The sequence below is a fragment of the Nicotiana attenuata genome, unplaced genomic scaffold (genome assembly GCF_001879085.1).
Source record: "Nicotiana attenuata strain UT unplaced genomic scaffold, NIATTr2, whole genome shotgun sequence".
Lineage (NCBI taxonomy): Eukaryota > Viridiplantae > Streptophyta > Magnoliopsida > Solanales > Solanaceae > Nicotiana > Nicotiana attenuata.
The window spans coordinates 172,727-193,238 of NW_017670668.1; the positions used below are offsets into that span (position 1 = coordinate 172,727).

General features: G+C 34.9%; 1 protein-coding gene and 1 pseudogene across 1 annotated transcript; both read right to left on the reverse strand.

The window, feature by feature from the left end:
* Positions 1 to 2,228: 2,228 nt before the first annotated feature.
* Positions 2,229 to 5,298, reverse strand: LOC109242084 (G-type lectin S-receptor-like serine/threonine-protein kinase SD2-5). The gene is made up of 2 exons (XM_019408911.1): positions 2,314 to 5,298; positions 2,229 to 2,277 (listed from the first exon to the last, which is right to left on the reverse strand). The coding sequence occupies exon 1, from the start codon at positions 4,903 to 4,905 to the stop codon at positions 2,410 to 2,412; it is 2,496 nt and encodes an 831-aa protein (XP_019264456.1). The 5' UTR covers positions 4,906 to 5,298; the 3' UTR covers positions 2,229 to 2,277; positions 2,314 to 2,409.
* Positions 4,754 to 12,256, reverse strand: LOC109242083 (annotated as a pseudogene).
* Between the last annotated feature and the right edge of the window lie 8,256 nt (positions 12,257 to 20,512).

Here is a 20,512-nt window from a genome sequence, read left to right on the forward strand (position 1 = left end):
GGGGATCATCGGAGAAGACGACGAAGGGATTGGAGGCTGGTTCTATTTTTATTTTATTTTAATTTATTTAAGTTAAATCCATATGTCCTTGTCTTATTCGTCACTTTGGCATGTGAATTACACGCATATTTATGTTTGACTGCCTATTAATTTTGTGTCTCAATAGCACAAATGAGATATGGTTGAAGGGTTCAAATGAAACAGGCTTAAGATAAAGTGTGCAAGTCAAAAATAAGGACAACTTTAAGGGGCTGCCGATGTATTTGGCCTTAATAGAATATTTAATCTTTTAATCACCAAATAACAGCATGCCAACAGACAAGGATCGGTTAATAACACCAGAAGTCAAAAGAACTAACATGATTTCTCGACAACTAAATTGATATCACTTGTTTCATTAATGCATGCTGTTCTGATTTTCTTTGATTTACAGCTTCTCGTTGTATACAGTGGAGGAAAGAAAACTACAATAAAATTCATACATCTTTGTCTCTGTCTGTCTTTGCCCAGTCAATACGGAGAGGAGCCTCACAAACAAAAACTTATTTAATGTGCTATTATCCTCAAATTAAACATTTGTTCGACTTTTATACTCTTTCCAGCAGCTCAGTATTTTTTTTGGATCCAGCAGCTCAGTATTGACTAAAGAATATAACAAATGACTTCTCATGTCATTTACTAAACTTTGAAAGCCTCATGCTCCAGCTGGCTATTACAAGTAAAGCATGATTATAATTATTAATTTAAAGAAACTTTGCACCTGCTCAACCTCTAGATCCTCTAATTACATTTCTACATACCGCAGATTGTAAACTAGAACTTGAAAATTTCCAACTTTATGCCAATGCAGTTAGTCTTCAAAGCTAGCAAGAGAGTTTTTAAACACTGGAGCTGCATATATAATTAGCTCGAAAATGTCTTCTTCTTCTTTTCAACCTATTAAAATTAATCTACAGATATCATTTCCGGGTTATCATTAGATGCCTGTAATTACATATGTAAGTTCTGAACCAACCAACAGTTTTAACTATGTTAGGCCTAGTAAGTAAGGTAATACGCCGTGCCTTACTCGTTGTACCTATTATATCTTTTTACAAGCAGAAGCGGACCCATAATTCAAAATACACCTCTTATTCGAGATATATATACATACATTTTTTTTTTGAAGTTACCGGGGCCGGTAACCCCCTATCCAAAGGATAGGTCCCCAAGAACCCTGAACCGTGTTTCCAGGGGATAAAAAGGTTGCGACTCTGTGATATTCAATTTTTCTTTCTCTCCTCTGTCAATTCGCTCAAGATTATGTTGAAGTTTTAAATAATAAAATGAATGAGCTCTCATCGAAAGCTGTTGGTTATATGGAATGTTCTTTTTACTAGTAACTGTTATGTTATTTGATAGGTTACCCCTTAGTAGGGTGGCAAACTTGCGGGTCGGGTCGGATATGGGACCGGTCAAAAACGGATAATGCAAAAATGGATAAATTATCCAACCTTACCCATATTTAATACCGATAAAAAACGGGTTAACTGGCGGACAATATGGATATAATATCCATGGCTTCTTGAATGTGATCATTTTGGGGAGAATTCCTAGTCTGCCAAACTTGAGGAACCCCCAATTTGAGGGGATAAATTAATTATCCACTAGTTATCCATTTTCTAAGGGGATAATATAGTTCTTATCCATATTTGACTCGTTTTTAAAAAGTTCATTATCCAACCCATTTTTTAATGGATAATATGGGCGGATTACTGTTTTCATTTAACCATTTTGCCACCCCTACCCCTTAGTAATGTTAGATGCTTAATACAGCCAAGATTTTCAGGGAACAGCATCCACAAGACAAAGAAGGATCTAGTGATGAAGCACGCAACTGTATGAAAAAAGGTCCGGAGTCACTGCAGCAGAATCAGATGGAGTTGGGGATGAAAGGAAACGGAAATAAAATAAAATAGAAGGGAGAATAAAGTTGAAGTCCTAAGTGCAAATGGTAGGACTTTAGGCACACGTTCAGTAGCTGCAACACCACATTATTTTTGATAAAGGTAACAGTATATTCATCAACACAAAGCTTGTGTTGGAAATCACAATTACAAAAAAAAAAGAAAAGGAAGAGACCTATTTACATCTGTCCAAGATTCTTCTTACAACGATTCTAACAACTCTAATATGAATATGAATTGAGGGTCCTCTACATGATAGTAATATGAAGCTCAAAAGTCTAATGCAGAAGTAACAAAAACATTACATTTCCTGAATTATAATGTCATACACCTCAAAACATTATGTTAGAATTGGAACTTCATACACCTCAAAACATTATGTTAGAATTGGAACTTCGCGACATCTGACATTACAAAACCATAAATTGGTTCTTTCGAAGATTAAAAATCTTAAAACTATTGTTTACCTTGGTCCAGATAAAACTGAAGGCAGTTTAGAACTGATAGTGGCTTCCCTCTGTTGGTTGCCTGCCCCAACCTGAGGTATGTTAGTGAAGTTGTAATCCAAGTCGGTTTCAACTGACACCAAACCTTCCAGCGCCTTAACCACCAATGTCATGGAAGGCCTCTTTGTGAAATCTCCCTGTAGACACCACGCAGCAATGCTCATCATTTCTATTACTGCTTCATGGTGGAGCTGCATATCCTCGTTTTTATCAACCATATCCATGAGCTGCTCTTCTTCCGCTTTTCTCCTAAAAACACTAACCAAATGGACATCTTCTTCATCAGCTTGGGACCGATCCAAATTCTTTCTCCCACAGAGGAGTTCCAAGAGCACAATTCCAAAAGCATACACATCAACTTTCTCAGTGATTACTGAGCTCACCCATTCAGGGGCAAGATACCCTGGTGTTCCTCTCATTCTAGTTACAACTTTGCTTTTGTCTTTCTCGATCAGTTTCGACAAACCAAAATCAGATATTTTAGCACTGAAATTTTGATCTAGAAGGATGTTTTGTGGTTTGATGTCCAAATGAATTATCTTCTGGCTGCATTCATCATGAAGATAAGCTAACCCTTTGGCAATATCTGATATTATCCTTTGCCTCGTATGCCATGCAAGCCCATTTTCATGGGAAATCCACCTATCCAATGATCCATTTACCATGTACTCATAGATAAGAAGCCTGTAGCTTTTCTCGGCGCAAAATCCAATGAGTTTTACCAAATTGACATGGTGAATACCACCAACTATGTTAACTTCTGTTAAGAATGTATCCTTTACATGACCTAGACCATCCAGATGCTTCACAGCTATTTTGGTTCCATTACTCAGTGTTCCCTCATATACAGAGCCAAATCCTCCTTCCCCAAGCTTTGTGCTGAAATCTTTTGTAATTATTTTCAACTCATTGTAAGAGAATCGAGTTAGCATTCCAGGTAAGATTGGCTCTAGATCCAGAAAATCCTTAGCCTTGCGGGACTTATGCGTCCGCTTTTTGAAAATAACAAAGCAAGTAGTGATACATAAAATGATCCCGAACAAAGCTGAAAGAGTAGATCCTATTATCACTTTATAAGGTCTTGATTCCCTTCCTCCAGAAATGATTGGAGACTGATTCTGTGCCTTTGAGGAATTCTTCACCTTAAGAAATACTCTCTTGTCCATTCCGTCCTCATTGTCTACGAGAGAGAAGACTTCATTCAGTAACAAACAACTCCCTCTTTGATCTGTACCCCAATCATATTGAAAAGCTGCAGCTTTGCAAGAACAGTTACTCAGACAGGCCCTTTTGCAATCTTCCAACTTTTTCCCCTCAGGCCAAAATATGCTCGAACTTAGTTCATGACTGAACGGAAATGCAAAATATGCGGTATTCTTGAGCTCTACGAGACTATGATACTGTGGAGAATCACAAGAAATGGATGTCAGCTCTGTGCATCCAAGATCTGGTTTCCTCTCAGAAAATGGCCTGAATATATTTTCTTCCGGCGGACAAGTACATTGCCCGTTATTTGTGCAAATGCTATATCTACCACGCACCATCGGGTACTCACAGTTTTTTACCTCTAACATCAAAATGTCAGATGCCTCTTTCCAATCAGGTTCGTCCCATTGGTATACCCTTAAATGTCCATCAGGCCCAAGCTTCATGAATTGAGCTGTCGATGTAGTAGGGTATTGTAAAGCAGTAAAGGTTTGACTGTCAAAACTGAAGTAAGGACTATAGGAATAAGTTGAAGCATAGTAAAACTGAGGTGGGTCAGAATCTATGTAAGTAGCCCAGCTTCCATTGAGAACAGTAAGAGAAAGCAAACCTTGACTCCAATTGGATGCTGAAACACTTGCTATGAGCTTCTGCCCGTGAACCAAACTCTGCCCCGGAAGCAAAGAATCTGTTGGATGATCAAAAGACTGCCAAATTGCGCGTTTTCTCTTATCAAAGAGCGCGAGATTCCCTCTCTCTGTCAAGTTTAAGCCTGAAACGGATTTGCCAGTAGTATTAGTGGACCAAACAAGAGTGCCATCAAAGTCTGCCAAGACCAAGTTGCCATCTTGTCTTAGTTGCAAGGTTGCATTGGTTTTCACTGGATGGTTCCTGTTAGCTGACCAAACTAACTGGGGGAAATTTATCACATCATTCTGCCCGTAGGATCTTTTCTGGAACAAGAGGACACCAAAAAAGCATTCTGTAGCATTGTAATTGCAGTAGAAGCCACAGAGGAATCGTGAACTGGCATTTCTTCGCAGAAGTATGGGTGCCAAACGCGAGAAGTCAGTGGTGGAATTAACTAAAAGTGTCGGCCTGTTTGTCCAGAAAGTGGAAAGTCCGGCAGTGGAATTCAAAAGACTGGCATTCAAGTTCCAGGAAATTTGGGATACAGCAAACTGAGACGAATAGAAGAGGAAATAAGTGAGGAGGACAGGAATATGTAGTCTTTGTTCTGCAATCATTGCTTGTAAACGAAGCCAAATCTAAGAAAAAATTTGGAATCCTCTTTGTTTCATTAATGCCTGCTGTTGTGATTTTCTTTTGATTTACAGCTTCTCGTTGTGTAAAGAAAACTACAATAAAATCCTTACATCTTTGTCTCTGACTATCTTTGCCCAGTCAACACGGAGAGGGGCCTCACAAAAGCTTATTTAATGTCCTATTATCTAATTAATCTTCAAAATAAACTTTTGTGGACTTTTACACTCTTTCCAGCAGCACAGTGTTGACTAAGTATAATATGACAAATGACTTCTCATTTCATTTACCAAACTTTGAAAGAGTCATGCTCCAGATGACTATTACAAGTAAAGCATGATAATTGATTTATTAATGTAAAGAAACTTTTTCTTCCTCTCGAGCCGAGGGTCTTTCGGAAATAGCCTCTCTGCCCTCCAGGGTAAGAGTAAGGTCTGCGTACACATTACCCTCCCCAGACCCCACTTGTGGGATCCCACTGGGTTGTTGTTGTTGTAATTTAAAGAAACTCTGCATCTATTCAACTTCTAAATCCTCAAATTACATTTCAACTACAGATTGTGAACTGCTTAAAGATGTCCAACTTTATGCCAATGGAGTTTTGCTTCAAAGCTAACAAGAGAGTTTTAAAACACTCAGAGCTGCATATTTAGCTTGAAAAAGTTTTTATTTTTTATTTTGAACCTATGATAATTGAACTATAGATATTGCTTTTGGGATATCACTAGATGCCTGGAATTAAAATATTTAAGTTCTGTACCACCCAACAGTTTTAACTACTTGAACCGAGTTAGATCCTTACTAACATCAAACCCTCTTGTTTGCTCAGTCATTCAAAGTGACTATTGTATTAGATAAATAGTAATCCTATTACTCATTTTCTCTAGTTCTTATTTCTTACAACATGTAAAAAGAAAAAGGGCCTTGCTTCACCAGGGCTTTGCTTGTTCAATTCATATAATAGTTTTTGACAGCAAACAACACGTTTGTAGAAGTATGATGTGACTCATTAGCTTGTTTGATCTCGATAAGAACCAACTGTTTCTAACTAGTTGAACCGAGTTAGAATATTACTAACATCAAATCCTCATGTTTGTTCAATCTTTTAACTGGTATTGTATAAAAACAATACTAATCCTAGATTACTTAATTTTCTCTTTAATTGGTTTACATCCTGAAAACGGAAAGAAAAAGAGGGGGCGGGAGGTGGGTTCTTTCCCACGTTTAGCCTATTGAAGTAAGGTATCATCCTTGCCCTTACACATTGCACCTATTATTTTCCAGAAATCAATAAATTATTCCACCAAGGACTCCAAGAATCGTGATGATTTTCCAAACTCTGCTATTTCAGCTCACTCAAGATTATGCTGAAGCTTTAAATAATACAAAGAACTAATTGGAAGCTGTTAGTTATACTCTTTTCTCCTAGGAAAGCTTGTGTGCACCATGGTTTAAGAAGAGGCAAAGGTTGCTACTGAAATACATAAAATGGCTTTTGGCAGCAAATAACAAGTGTTAACTCAGCAGAATGGATGTATCGTATGATTCATTAGCTGTTCAAAGTTGATGATAAATACCAGTACTAACAATCACAAATCCGGTCATAAAAATTGAAATTATACTACTTTAACATTACAGATATAGTTTAGAACAGAACAAAAAAGCAAGTGAGGGAGGAACTTAACCAGCAATTTACCTAGGTCCTGATAACTCTGATGGAACTGGTAAGCTGATACCAACAATAGCTTCCCTTTCATGATTATCTTCGGCAAGTCTTCTTGTCATCGGTGGATATGGAAAGCTGTAATCCAAGTCGGTTTCAGCAGCCACCAAGCCCTGCAACACCCTAACTGCCAACGACATCGAAGGCCTCTTTGTGTAATCACTTTGTAAACACCATGCTGCAATCTTCATCATTTCCACAGCCTCTTCTCTGTGGAGCTGCATATCCTCACTGTTCTTGTCCACCATTTCCAAGAGTTGAGTCTCCTTTGATTTTCTCTTGAACAAACTAAGCAAATGCATATCATCCTCATCTTGACGATGATCCAAATTCTTTCGGCCGCATATGATCTCCAAGATCACAATCCCAAAGCTATAAACATCCGCTTTCTCAGTAATGACCGAGTTCAACCACTCTGGTGCTAAATAGCCAGGTGTTCCTCTCATTGTTGTAACTATCTTACTTTCATCTTTTCCCACGAGCTTTGATAACCCAAAATCTGATACTTTTGCATTGAAATTATGATCTAGAAGAATGTTCTGAGGCTTAATATCCAAATGAATAATTTTGTTGTTACAATTTTCATGTAAGTAAGCGAGGCCCTTGGCGACGTCTGATATGATTTTTTTCCTGACATCCCATATAAGAGAGTGTTCCTGCTTTCATTGAAAAATCCACCTATCTAAAGAGGCATTGGCCATGTATTCATAAACCAGAAGCCTGTGTGATTTCTCAGCACAGAATCCAACAAGTGTTACCAGATTGACATGGTGAATGCTACCTATTGTTGCTACCTCAGCTAAGAATGATTTCTTCACATTACCGAAACCTTGGAGATGCTTCACTGCTATTTTAGTGCCATCGCTCATTGTTCCTTCAAATACAGAACCAAATCCTCCTTCCCCAAGTTTCTTACTGAAAGTTTCTGTCATAACAGTTAGTTCCTCAAAGGAAAATCTGGTAGGCATTCCTGGTACATGGTCAAGGAACTCCTCCTCTGCTTCCTCGAGTCCTTTTCTCCTTCTGGAACGAAAGGCAAAGCAAGTTAAAACCATGAAAAGCAAACCAAAGAAAACTCCAACGGTGGACCCAACTATCATTCCGACATTTTTTGATTGCTTCTCTGAAGATACAAGTGATGGAGAGGCTTCTAGGTTAGAAGAGTTCTGAACCTTGACAAAAAGAGTGGTCTTAGTGAGTGCTCCATCGTTGTTCACGAGAGAAAACACTTGATTCGACAGTAAGCAATCACCCATTGTGTTATCAGGACCACTAAATCGGAATTGAGCTGCTTTGCAAGAACAGTTGCTCAAGCAAGACCTTTTGCAATTCTCCAACTCTGTTTTGGTACCATATTGCAGATTGAGGGGAATATAAGCCGTGTCCTTAAGCTCCATAAGAGCATGATACTTGGAATCTTCACAAGAAATAGGTGTGACAAGGAGACACCTCTGGTTTGGCTGTCTGTAATTGATTTGCTGGAGAAAGTTTGTCTGATCAGCTGCAGTTTGAGGACAACTACACTGCACATTTCCACAAACAGCATAATTCCCATACACAGTTGGATACCCACAGTCACCATTGGAGTCTGTCAATAGATCAGCAGCCTCTGTCCAAGATGATCGTTCCCAGTAATACACCCTTAAATGCCCATCACCTCCGAATTTCATGAATCGAGCATCTCCTTTGCTGTATTTGAATATCATCCCTTTAGAAATACTCAAATTTACAAACTCGCTTAATAGAAGAAATTCTGAAGATTCATCCGTAACAAGCATTGAGAAATAGGATTGGCGTGGATTTGACTCAATGTATGCAAAAAGACCAACACTTCGAACATCAAATGTGAACAAACCTTCGTTCCAGCTTGTTGCTGATATGCTGGATATCAGCTTCTGTCCGGGAGCCATTATTTGTCCAGGAACCAAAGAGTCTGTAGGATGATCAAAAGACTGCCAAATGGTGTCATTACTTCTGCCGAAAAGGACAAGATTTCCCATTTTTGTCAAGTTGAAGTCTGAAACAAGCTTTCCAAATGTTTTTATCTTCCAAATCAAAGTGCCATTTGAGTCCATCAAGAACACTCCATCTTGCCTAAGTTGCAAAGTTAAATCAACTCTAACTGGATTATTCCTATTTGCTGACCAAATTAATCTCGGATTATCCATATAAGGGTAAAGGATACTTGGGAATAAAAGGACACCAAAAACGCAAGCAGTGCCATTGTAATCACATAAGAAGCCACAGACAAACATAGTCCTGTTGCCTTCTCTCGAGAGGATGGGCGTCAGTTTGGCTCCATCTGTGGAATTCACTACATAGGAGGGTCTATTGATCCAGGAAATGGAGGAATTTGTAATAAAAGTTTGAGAAGATTGCCCGCTAATCAAATGTTGTGAAGAAAGGATGAGGAGACTAGCCATGAAAAAAGTGGCACGATACAGGCTATAATCAAGAACCATCAGACTGTTTTTAGAAAGCAGGCTCTGCTCGAGTGAAGTGGAAATCAACTCTTTGTAAGGAAGTCCCAAGATCCACCATCTGGTTCTAATTAATAATTGGAATTAAGGAAGACTTAAATTGGAAAAATATGGGAGGGCTTCCATTTGGTTCTTATTAACAAATCTATATATCGGCCGGCAAAGAAACAACTTAAGACATGAAAAATTAAACTACTATTATAGGCCGGCAAAGATAGTTAAATAACAAATCTTCTGGGTATTCATGAACCAATCAACATATATTTGTAATACTGAGACTTTTGATGGTCAAGGATAAACTAATTATAAAAATGGAATAAGTACAAAACTTAAAAAGAAAAGAAACTAGACACATACACTTAGTTGGAAGGCCTTAAATTCCCTGTCAATGATCTTGTTATGGACTTGTAACACTCGTTCGAGCAGCTGCATCTGACTATAAGAATTGACTTACTCATTTCATTTACTACAACTTGTAAGCAATATCATGTTCACTGATGCCTTTTACAAGTAAGACATGAAGATTTTTTTAGTTCAAGAATGTCGACAACCATTCAATTTCTAAATCGCCAATTAGTTACTATTAGCACATTATTTTCGGTTTCTCAATTTGCAGACACGACTAGATTGAAATTTTTTTGTGTCTGATTTTTATGCATGTGAGTTTGAAGGCATGAAAAATTACCTACGGTTTTCGTTAATCCCTATTACTGAGAACTCCCAACACAGTCCTGGATGCACAATGTTATCAGTTAGTAAAAATGTTTCTTTGTAAATGGGTGCAGCATACCTACAGTAACTTAAAATTCTAATCTATAACCTGAGTGAGAAATTTTGAATTCAAAATTTCTCCTTTTTTTTGGTTTTGTACTTTTTTTTGTTGGTTTTGTACTTTAGATGGAGAAGAGGACGTGGTCTATCGGAAACAGTCTCTCTACCTTCACAAGGTAGAGGTAAGGTCTGCATACTCACTACTCTCCCCAAATACCACATTGTTGTATGGAAAAGAGAACGCAGAAATGGAAGTATATTTGAGGAAAAAGAATGGGATAATACACAAATTACTCTCCAACTAATCTCGAATTTTTAACTACACACTTAAACTTTGCAGGCCATGAATGATCTCTATACTTGTGAGGAATAGAATTATTACCACCCTGAATACTAATGTGGCAAAAAATAGTATATTCACCCACAGTAAAGCGCGTGGGGGCTGAAAAAAAGGACCAAAAATCTTAACTTTGTCTTCAACATTTTGCCAAGGAAGCCATTAAATTAGCAAAACCACTAGGGGTGGCAAATGGGGCGGAGCAGGGCAAAACCTTAATAGGCCAGGGCAAAGACTTTATAGGGCAGGGCGGGGCGGAGCGGGGCGGGTCAAAACACATTCGCAGGGGTGGGGCAGGATTTTAGCTGCAAAGTCAACAAACAAGAAAATGCAATTCTCTAATTCTGTCACATTCTATATCAGCAACGGTGATGCAACTTGTCAAACAAGTAGTGTTTGCGAATCCACTTTTACATAGTTGTTTCATTTCAAGGGTTCAAGAAAATTAACATTTCTCACCAAAGAACATCTCTTGGAGATGATAACATGTGATTCTTCTCGTGTTACCCCAATATCTGGCACTATTCAAGGCATGTCAATTACACATTGTGTTACTAGAGATGTTAAGCACGAATAAGTCACCCCTAAGACAAAAAAACTAAAGTGAATATATAAATAATGTGATCATAACAGAAAATTCGGTATCATACCAGAATCATTTCAAGAGCCTTAGGAAAGGCCAACCAGCCGAGGGAGTCGTTGTGTTCCTGAGTAAATCAAATCTTTCAATTAACCATCACATATAAAAGATGCCTTAATGTGAAATGTGCAGTATTTAAATTTGTGTTGCTAAGGCAGAAACGAACATATACATATCAAACCAAAATTTTTACAGTCTTATCCATCTTAGGTTATGAAAATGGACAACATTTGCAACTAAATGTCAAGAGTTGACATCACCACAAACAAATATAATAGTTTTATAAAATATCTAACTGTTTATTAATAATTCTGCTTTATGCCTAGCAAATAATAATAAAAAAGTTATATATTGGTTGGAGCAAGTAATTTACAGTAGTAGTATAATGAAAGCTATAGCAGATATGACTTGCACTCATAAAGAAAAAAGCTTTTTCATTTGGTGTAAACCAAAGCCATACTGTTATCAGATTTATCATGGAAATCATATTCATCTTTCTTTTTATAATAACATGAACAATTACAGTTCAAACTTAAAAGAAAGAAGGAAAGAAACAAGCTAAACGGGGCGGAGTGGGGCAGGGCTAAATAGGGCAGGTTGAAAAAGAGAAAAACTGTTAAACGGGACAGGGCAGGGCAGGGCAGGTTAAATTTGTGGCAGGGCAATGCTTCACCTGCCTGCCCTATTGTCATTCCTAAAAACCACCGGCATCGACGACTACAACTTCCCAGAATCCAAACCACCTATATGAACTTTAGTTTTTCCTTTTACTTCTTTTAGAAGCCTAATATTATCAATGTCCCGTAATATAAATTTAGTCCTTAATTCTTCCTCGCGTAGTACCTATAACCAGAGGCGGAGCTAGAATTTCAAGTTTATGGGTTTTAAACTTGCCGTCGAACCCATAGCTCGTTATAGTTACTGGGTTCACAATTGAATATTTATACATATTTAATAAATTTACTAATACAAATATAGGATCTAAGCAAAAGCTACTAGGTTCGTACTCTCCCTCCGCCCCTGCCTATAACTTGTTTACAATGTGATGTTTAGTGAAAAAGAGTGCCTACATATTACATAGTTCAATAAGTCCTCTTTAATATATCCTCTATTTCTTTAATTTTCTAAATATTGCTATATACAGGATTGAAGGCAAAGGTAAAGAGCAAAAACCCGAGAGAGAAATTAAAGGAGATAGTCAGTCAAGTTTTTCACTATTTTTAGGCTCGACGTCTGACCAACGCCTCCTCCACGGTTTCCTCCGTCATGACCTCTTCCTCTGCCACCTCCATAGACATGATGCCCTTAGAATTGATTGTATGTGGCACAAGACTTGAAACGGTCAGCAAATTTTATTTTATTTTTTTGTTAAAGAGAGAAAGGAGAGAAAGAGGAGAGAGAATATAAAATAAGTTTTAAAAAAATAACAATAAACGATTTGAAAAGAAAACTTAGGTCGTATTTGACGTGGATGGCGCCATGGTGGGTAATATTCAAGAATAGAGTTTTTGACCAATATTTTCCTTATCTTTGAGATTAGGTTTATTTTGTTCCCTCAAATATAACTCTGAACATATTTAGTCCTTTAAGTATGCTAAACTGGAACACATTTAGTCTCACTGACACAATATGTTCAAAAACTAACGGCATTACTCAGCTCTAATTCATGAAGCAAATCTTCTGCTCTGAAGCAAAATATTTCCTCTCCTTTTATTGGATAACGCCAACTATCACTTTAATTTCTCATTTTTAGATAATGCGGAATTTTATGTTCTTATTTTTCCTATGATCTCCGTGATGAATCTAATATCCTCTCTTTTTGTCTTTTTTTATTATCTTGAGCCGAGGGTCTTTTGGAAACAGCCTCTCTACCCCTTCGGGGTAGGGGTAAGGTATGCGTACACACTACCCTCCCCAGACCCCACTCGTGGGATTTTACTGAGTTGTTGTTGTTGTTGTTGTTGTTGTCTTCTAAAATTTTGACCTTGAAAGTATCCCCTTCTATGCAAGTTTTCAATGAGAAAATGATACTGTATAGTCGTTGTAAAAATAATAGCCGAAAAAGTGAATAAAATTGTTATTTTTGTGTGTGTGTATATATATACATTTTGTTAATATACAAAAATTATACAAACTTTATATACTTTTTCGGCTAACAGAAGTAAATAGTTTCTGGCGCATGTTAAGAGTGATAATATAACCTGGTCATTTGTTTGCTTCAATAATATGCCCAAAAGTGATCCTGGCAGCTCTAATTTTTTTCATATTTTAATAAAAGTAAAAGTTTCAACGTTAAAATCTTAAATTTATCAGCCCTGTACTATTAGTGGGTGTTGGTTTATAAAATATTTTCGATAAGTAAATTAAAAAGACGGTGAGTGCCTAAACCAACCCCGAAATGGGAATGGCTTTTTTCTTTTACTGTTGATCTTCTTCTTACAATGTCACATGAGTAACACGAGGTAGTGCTGCTAGCTTTTGAATACATTGTGTTAGTCAGACTAAAGATGCTCCAGTTTAGCATACTTAAGGGACTAAATATGCTCGAAGTTATATTTGAGGGACCAAATTAGACCTACCCTCAAAGATAAGTGACAATATTGGCCAAAAATTCGCTCACAGTAGTTGAAAAAAAAACCACAAGTTAGACCTCGGTACAATTTCACTATAAAAGTCAAAAAGAAAATTAGAACCAATTTCTTATGTTATATTTCATCAATCTATAATAAATTTTTGAAATTTTTATATTCCTATAGACTATTTGAAACTTTATTACCCTCCCTACTCTAGTTTCAATTTAATTACATAATATATACGAATTTACCAATTATATACACTTTAGAAATTAAATGAGTATCCCTTTATATTAGGAATCAGTTATTTCCCATCCTTATTCTCTCTCCCTCCTGCGCTCTCTCTCTCTCTCTCTCTCTCTCTCTCTCTCTCTCTCTCTCTCTCTCTCTCTCTCAATCCCTAATTCTAGTAATGTAGAGCAAAGGGAAAGAGAGCAGCAATTCCATGCTTATTGAAATTCCAGTAATGTAGAGCTGAAGGTGTTGCATAATTGGTGTTCAAATTGAAATTGTCAATCAATAAATTTTGAAGGTGTTTGACTCTCCACCATTGACAGCCATTGAAATGCTTTGAAGCTTTGAATTCGAATTTGGATTTTCAAAAATTATTATTTGTTTGGATTGGATGTTGTTGCAAATAAATGAGTATATTGTTTGGAGTTTATATCTCAATTTTGAGGGTGTTTTGATGAAGATTAGACTTGATTTTGTTGAATTTCAGATTGAAACTCGAAGAAGAAGAAGAAGAAGAAGAAGAAGAAGAAGAAGAAGAAGAAGAAGAAGACGACATGACATACATTATACTTACGAAATGGTAGTAAGGTTGTAGTAAAATTGTAGCTATTTTATATTCTGTTTTGTATGAAAGTTGATCAATATTGTATAAAATTTGTATTTAAGTTGTATAATATTGTAGTGTATATAACTGGGTAGAAATAATGTATGAAAGTTGTAGAAAGTTGTAGATAAGTTGTATAACATATAATTAGTTGTATGAAATTTGTTTTTACTGTGTATAAATCAGATACAAAATATACAAAAGACATATTGTACAAAATTTATACAAAAATTGTATTTAAGTTGTATGATATTGTAATTGTACTTAATTATGTAGAAATAATATATGAAAATTGTAGATTAGTTGTGCTTTTACATTGTGCTTTTAAGACTAAACATGTTAAAATTGTTTAAAATATTACTTAATTTCATGAAATACCTTGCAACTTAATTCGGATCGACTTCTTATAAAAGGTAAACTTACCTATCTTCAGCATTACATGCCAGAAGGATTCCATCTTATTTTGCAGGAAAAAATATAACCATTATTTTCGGTCCCTTAAAACTTATTAACTACCTCAAACATAAATGCAAGCAAGATTGCAAGGTCCTGCACACGCTGTTTCAGATTCAACCCAATCCGTAAAAATCAACTTTGCTTATTGTTGACATCATTGAAATTTTCCCTCAAACAAACATCTGTACTGCTGAATTTACTTTCATTGCAGGTAATGAGTTGGGGAATCACCTCATTTTGCCCACTGACTTAATCACCAAATTGCTGCAAGGGTGGAATATCTGGAGAGAAAAGGGGAAAAAGGAGAGAAAAAAGGAAAAGGTATAACTAAATACTTGATTGAAGGCACAAATAATGGATTGAGAGCCTTGTAAGGTGGATTGTATATATTTTGTAACTAAAATGTGTTTAGGTCGGGTAAATACCAAAACATGAACATTTTTTCGTAATAAGGTTTCAAATAGTGTATAGAAATGAAAATTTTTTATCTATAAAAATAGCATAAATCTTTATAACCATAATCTTTATGAAATTACTCCTCTATAACACTTACTCCCTTCGTTTCAATTTATGTTAATCCATTTGACTGGGCACGGAGTTTAAGAAAAGAGAAAAGACTTTTGAACTTGTGGTGTAAAATGAGGCACATATATTTTATGTGGCTATAAATCATTGCATAAAGGTAAATTGTATTCAAATAAGGAAAGGGGTCATTCTTTTTGGCATGGACCAAAAAGAAAATAGGTTCACATAAATTGAAACGGAGGGAGTACTTTTTTTGGGTAATATACTAGATATTCTTTCTCCAAGATTACCAATAATAAATCTAGAGATTTGGCTAAAAAAATATAAAATTTACTGTACCATTTATAACAAAGAATATTACGCAAATACATACTTTCACAATTAAAGTTTTCACTATGCTGAAAGATCTGCACATACTTGCATATTGCTATTTTATTAGACAAAAGTTAGTCGGCTCGTATGGGATAGCCTATTGTTGTTGAAAGCTTGAATGCAAATCTTTGCTACTTCAAGTATTACATCGCTACTAAGAGATTAGAATTTACAAAATAAGTTATAGTTCTTCCATTAATCTTGAAAGAATTTAAATTTTAATAACATTAAAAAGTTTAAAAGTTTAATTTTATGCCTTAAAATACTTATTTAATTATTTAAAAGTTTGCAAACACTTAATTAAGTATCAATTACATTGAACAAGAAAACATAATACACTAAAAAATTAAACCGGCCCGTCCGGATTCGATAAGCCGGAACCCGAATGGGCCCAACAAAATCCGAAATATCCAAGCCCACTGCCATCCCGGACCCCAGCCCATTAACCAGCACGTCCCCCTAACCGGATGAACTATTTTTTTGGGGTTTTGACACAGTTACCCACAAAAACAAAACTATTTACCCTTGTCTACCCATTTGTTTTCCTACCCATAAACTAATTAAATTTCCTACCCATAGTAGATTTTGTGGGGAATCTCCAATTCTTTTTTATTTCTATGCTTATTCTTTTTTTCTTTTCTCCTTTTCTTTTTTCTCGTTTTCTTCTTATTTTTTTTCTTTTTTCCTTTTCTAATTTCATTTAACTTCTTCTTTTTATATTTCTTCATAATCTAATTTCATTTACTGTTTTCACTATTTTTTATTATTCTTTTTTTATACTATTACTAAAAAAAAATTAAATTGTGTACCACTTAAATGTAGCTAATACAACGAAAAAATATTAAGTAACATATGATACCAGTATAGTATATAGCTATACCAAAAGGGTATAAATTGTACGCAAAGAGTTAAAAAAAATTAATTCAATTATTAAACTGAAATAATATCAGTTGTCAATAAAAATTTAAAAAAATTCTAAAAGGATCTAATTGTAAGAGTATACCGTTAAATTATATAGCATACTATAATTTTTTTATTTATTTTTTTGCATTTTCAATTTGCCCCTCACGCTGGGTAAAGCTTAAAGCAAATTAAAAGGAAAAATGCAAGTGAATATATGGGCAATAAGTATACTATTATAGTATGTTGTATACTATTACAGCATACTGTTACAGTATATTGCATATTATTACAGTATACTATAACAATATATTGTATACTATGACGGTATATTGTTAGTTAACTCTGTTCTTCTTCGATTATTACAATATACCGTTGCAGTATATTGTAAATTACAATAATATACTGTTGCAGTATAGCTATATACTCCTATAACATATTGTATACCGTAGCGGTATACTATTGGGTAGTTGTGTTCTTCTTCGATTTTCACCTGAAAATTTCGATCCCAATCACCTCAAATCAGCTCCAAATGCTGTTAAATTTCAGTATGAACTTCCAGAAGGTACTATAAGCAATATTTAACAGCACCCACTTTGAATCAAACAAGAAATCTTCAAAAATAAAATTGAGCTTCAAGCCCAAGAATGGTGAATATTCAAATACACATAAAAATTTAGATCTGGGAAACCAGAAAAACTCAAACTTTCTCTTCTAGCTAAGGACTCTTTCACCCCCTCTCTCCATTTCCCGCTCACAACGCTCGTCCTACAAACAAGTAGCCAAAAAATGACAAAATAAACACAACACGAAACAGAAACAAAAGGGTAGATTTAGAAGAAAAAGTAGAGGAAAAAGAATTAAGTAAATTAACTGAGCCAAATCCTTGAAACAAGTTATAAGCAGAGCAAAAATATGAGCCAAGAGGTCAAAGGGCAGTTTATCAATTGGCGTTTCTTGATCATCTACTTCTTCAACCTCCTTTCGCTCCATGGAACCAAATTAAAAGAAAATCGCAGAAATAACAAAGGGCTTCAAAATTCAATACGCATAGAGAGAAAAATTCAAGAAGAAAAAAGAAGGAGTCGAAGTTATGTAAGCTGTGGAACAGAAAAATAATAAAAATCTAACAAGTAGGAGAGAGAAAGAAGAAAATGAAAATAATGTGTGGTCATCTTTTCGTCATGTCATTCACATTTTGAATCAAATGCGAAGGCAAATAGTTGTGGGCCGGGTAAATAGTCTTGGTTGCATAGGTAGGAAAAGTAAATAGTTTAGATTTGGATTTTTAAGAGTAAATAGTTTAAGCTTTATGGGTATAAAGTGAGATTTTCTCTTTTGAAAAAGGGAGCAATCATGTAAAATGTCAAACTAAAGTTGTGATGGGCTTTGGTAGACTTGACGAAACGGGCTAACCTCATACTTTCTTAGTTGGGCTTCCAAAGTATATTTTCAGCATATCCTCATTTTGTGGATTGTGATTTTTTTATTCCTATACACTATTGGAAACTTTATTACCCTAAATGTTCATGTTTAGTAAATTACCCTACCTACATAAGTTTTGTTTATAAAATATATACATTCCACCTTAAAAGGCTCTCAATCCATTATTAGTGCCTTCAATTAAGGGATTTAGAGGAAAACAAAATAAAATAATATTTTCATGAACGAATGGCCGGCATGTCAAAATAAATTACTCGTACAAATCATGCTCTCTACGTATATTATAACCAAATGCACATTATTATCTCCTTTTTAGTGTTAAGAGTGATAACTACTTATTTTTTCCCTTATTTTCAAATTTTATTTTCTATATTTACTTTCGTCCCTTCAATCCTTATTATTCTAGTAAAGTAGAATATGAAATCTTAAACTCTTTTGTTATCAAATAGCATAATAACTTTTAGAAAAGAAACCAATATAGCAATTCCTTATCGAATTCTCAACCTTAATTTATCATCATAAAGACTAATCTTCTTTAACTTATACGATACTACGAGGTTAATCGTGGAAGACTTGTAGTGGCTTGTGGACTAATGAAAAATCAAAGTCCCTATTTGCTGGTCATAATCAATCCACTTTAATCAACTAAAACTCCAACTAATCCACTTTAATCAACATATTGTACGTCGACGAAGACACATTTGCCAAAGCCTCTCTCACCTCCCAGTTATATACAACTACAATATAATACCACTTAAATACAATTTTTATACAATATGTCTTTTGTATATTTTGTATCTAATTTATACATAGTAAATATAAATTTCATACAACTAATTATATATTATACAATTTATCTACAACTTATCTACAATTTTCACACATTATTTCTACCCAGTTAAATACAACTACAATAACATATAACTTAAATATAAATTTTATACAGTGTGTCTTTTATATATTTTGTATCTAATTTATACATAGTGAAAATAAATTTCATACAACTAATTATATATTATACAACTTAACTACAACTTATCTACAATTTTCATACATTATTTCTACTCAGTTAAATACAACTACAATATCATATAACTTAAATATAATTTTTATACAATGTTGTTCAACTTTCATACAATAGTTAAATAAATAAAAGAAAAATATATAAACAACAGAATATAATTTTTCTATAGTTTTTCTACAATTTCTGCAATATAATGTATGTCATGTCTTCTTCTTCTTCTTCTTCTTCTTCTTCTTCTTCTTCTTCTTCTTCTTCTTCTTCGAGTTTCAATCTGAAATTCAGCTAAAACCAAGTTGAGATATAAACTCCAAACAATATTCCCAATTATTTGCAACAACACCCAATCCAAATAAATAATGATTTCGATAAACCCAAATTCGAATTCAAAGCTTCAAAGCTTTTTAATGGCTGTCAATATGGTGGAATTGTTGCTCCCTTTTCTTTTGCTTTATATTACTGAAATTTGGGATTGAGAGATAGAGAGAGACGTAGAGAGAATTCTCAATTCTTTGCAACAACATCCAATCCAAACAAACAATGTTTTTTGAAACCCAAATTCGAATTCAAAGCTTCAAAGCATTTTAATGGTTGTAAATGGTGGAATTGCTGCTCTCTTGTGCAAGATACGTGGGGAGGGGGGTGGGATGTGGAGAGAGAAACGTGGGGGAGTGAAATATATGTTAGAGTAATTTTAGGACACTAATTATTATCATTAATTTCCTTAAAATGTACATAAATGGTAATTGGGTATATAAAATGTAATTATAGTAAAACTTGAATAGGGAGGGTAATATAGTTCATATAGTGTATAGGAATGTAAAAATTCGTTGTGGATTATGGTCTTGTAAATCTAAGAAATAAGAGTTGGCCTTGTTTCAACAATTTGAAAAAGAAAATGGAGGACCCAATATATAAGCTGCCCAAGATAAGACCATGGAATGGAGTTGCTTTCCATATTTTAAAAAATGGCAACCCGATGAACAAAGCATCCCGCACATTCATACAAGATTCAAAAAAGAACCGCACCCTAAGAGGTGTGATTTAGACAGCCTACCCTAATGCACATATTAGTGGTTGCTTCTGTGGCTCGAATCCATAACTTATAGGTCACACATAGACAATTTTACCGTTGTTTTTCATATTTAAATGCTAATATTATTTTGTTTTTTTTTTCCTCAAAAAATGTCAGAGAAAGGATCTTCCCTCATACACGCTTCTTTGGCTTTGTTCTCTCTCGAGTTTTTCTTCGCTTTCGCTCAACCATGTGAATTCCAATCTTTTTGTAGTATATATACCAACATTTATAATATTACTCAGCTCTCCTATCATTTCAAAGGAATTGATAAAAGAATAAATTGTCATATGTCATTTGCCTCCATTTTCTTAAAACCTTATGTCATCTCCTTCCGTTCCTTCTCTATTTTTAAGCAATATATATGTCCATTTATTCAACCCTACCCCGTAATATAATTCTCTTTTTCTGTCTAACTTTGATAATACACACCCTCT

Bases quoted from the DNA above. Each gene is read 5' to 3' on its own strand.
- LOC109242084 (XM_019408911.1), bottom strand. From the start codon at position 4,905: ATGATTGCAGAACAAAGACTACATATTCCTGTCCTCCTCACTTATTTC.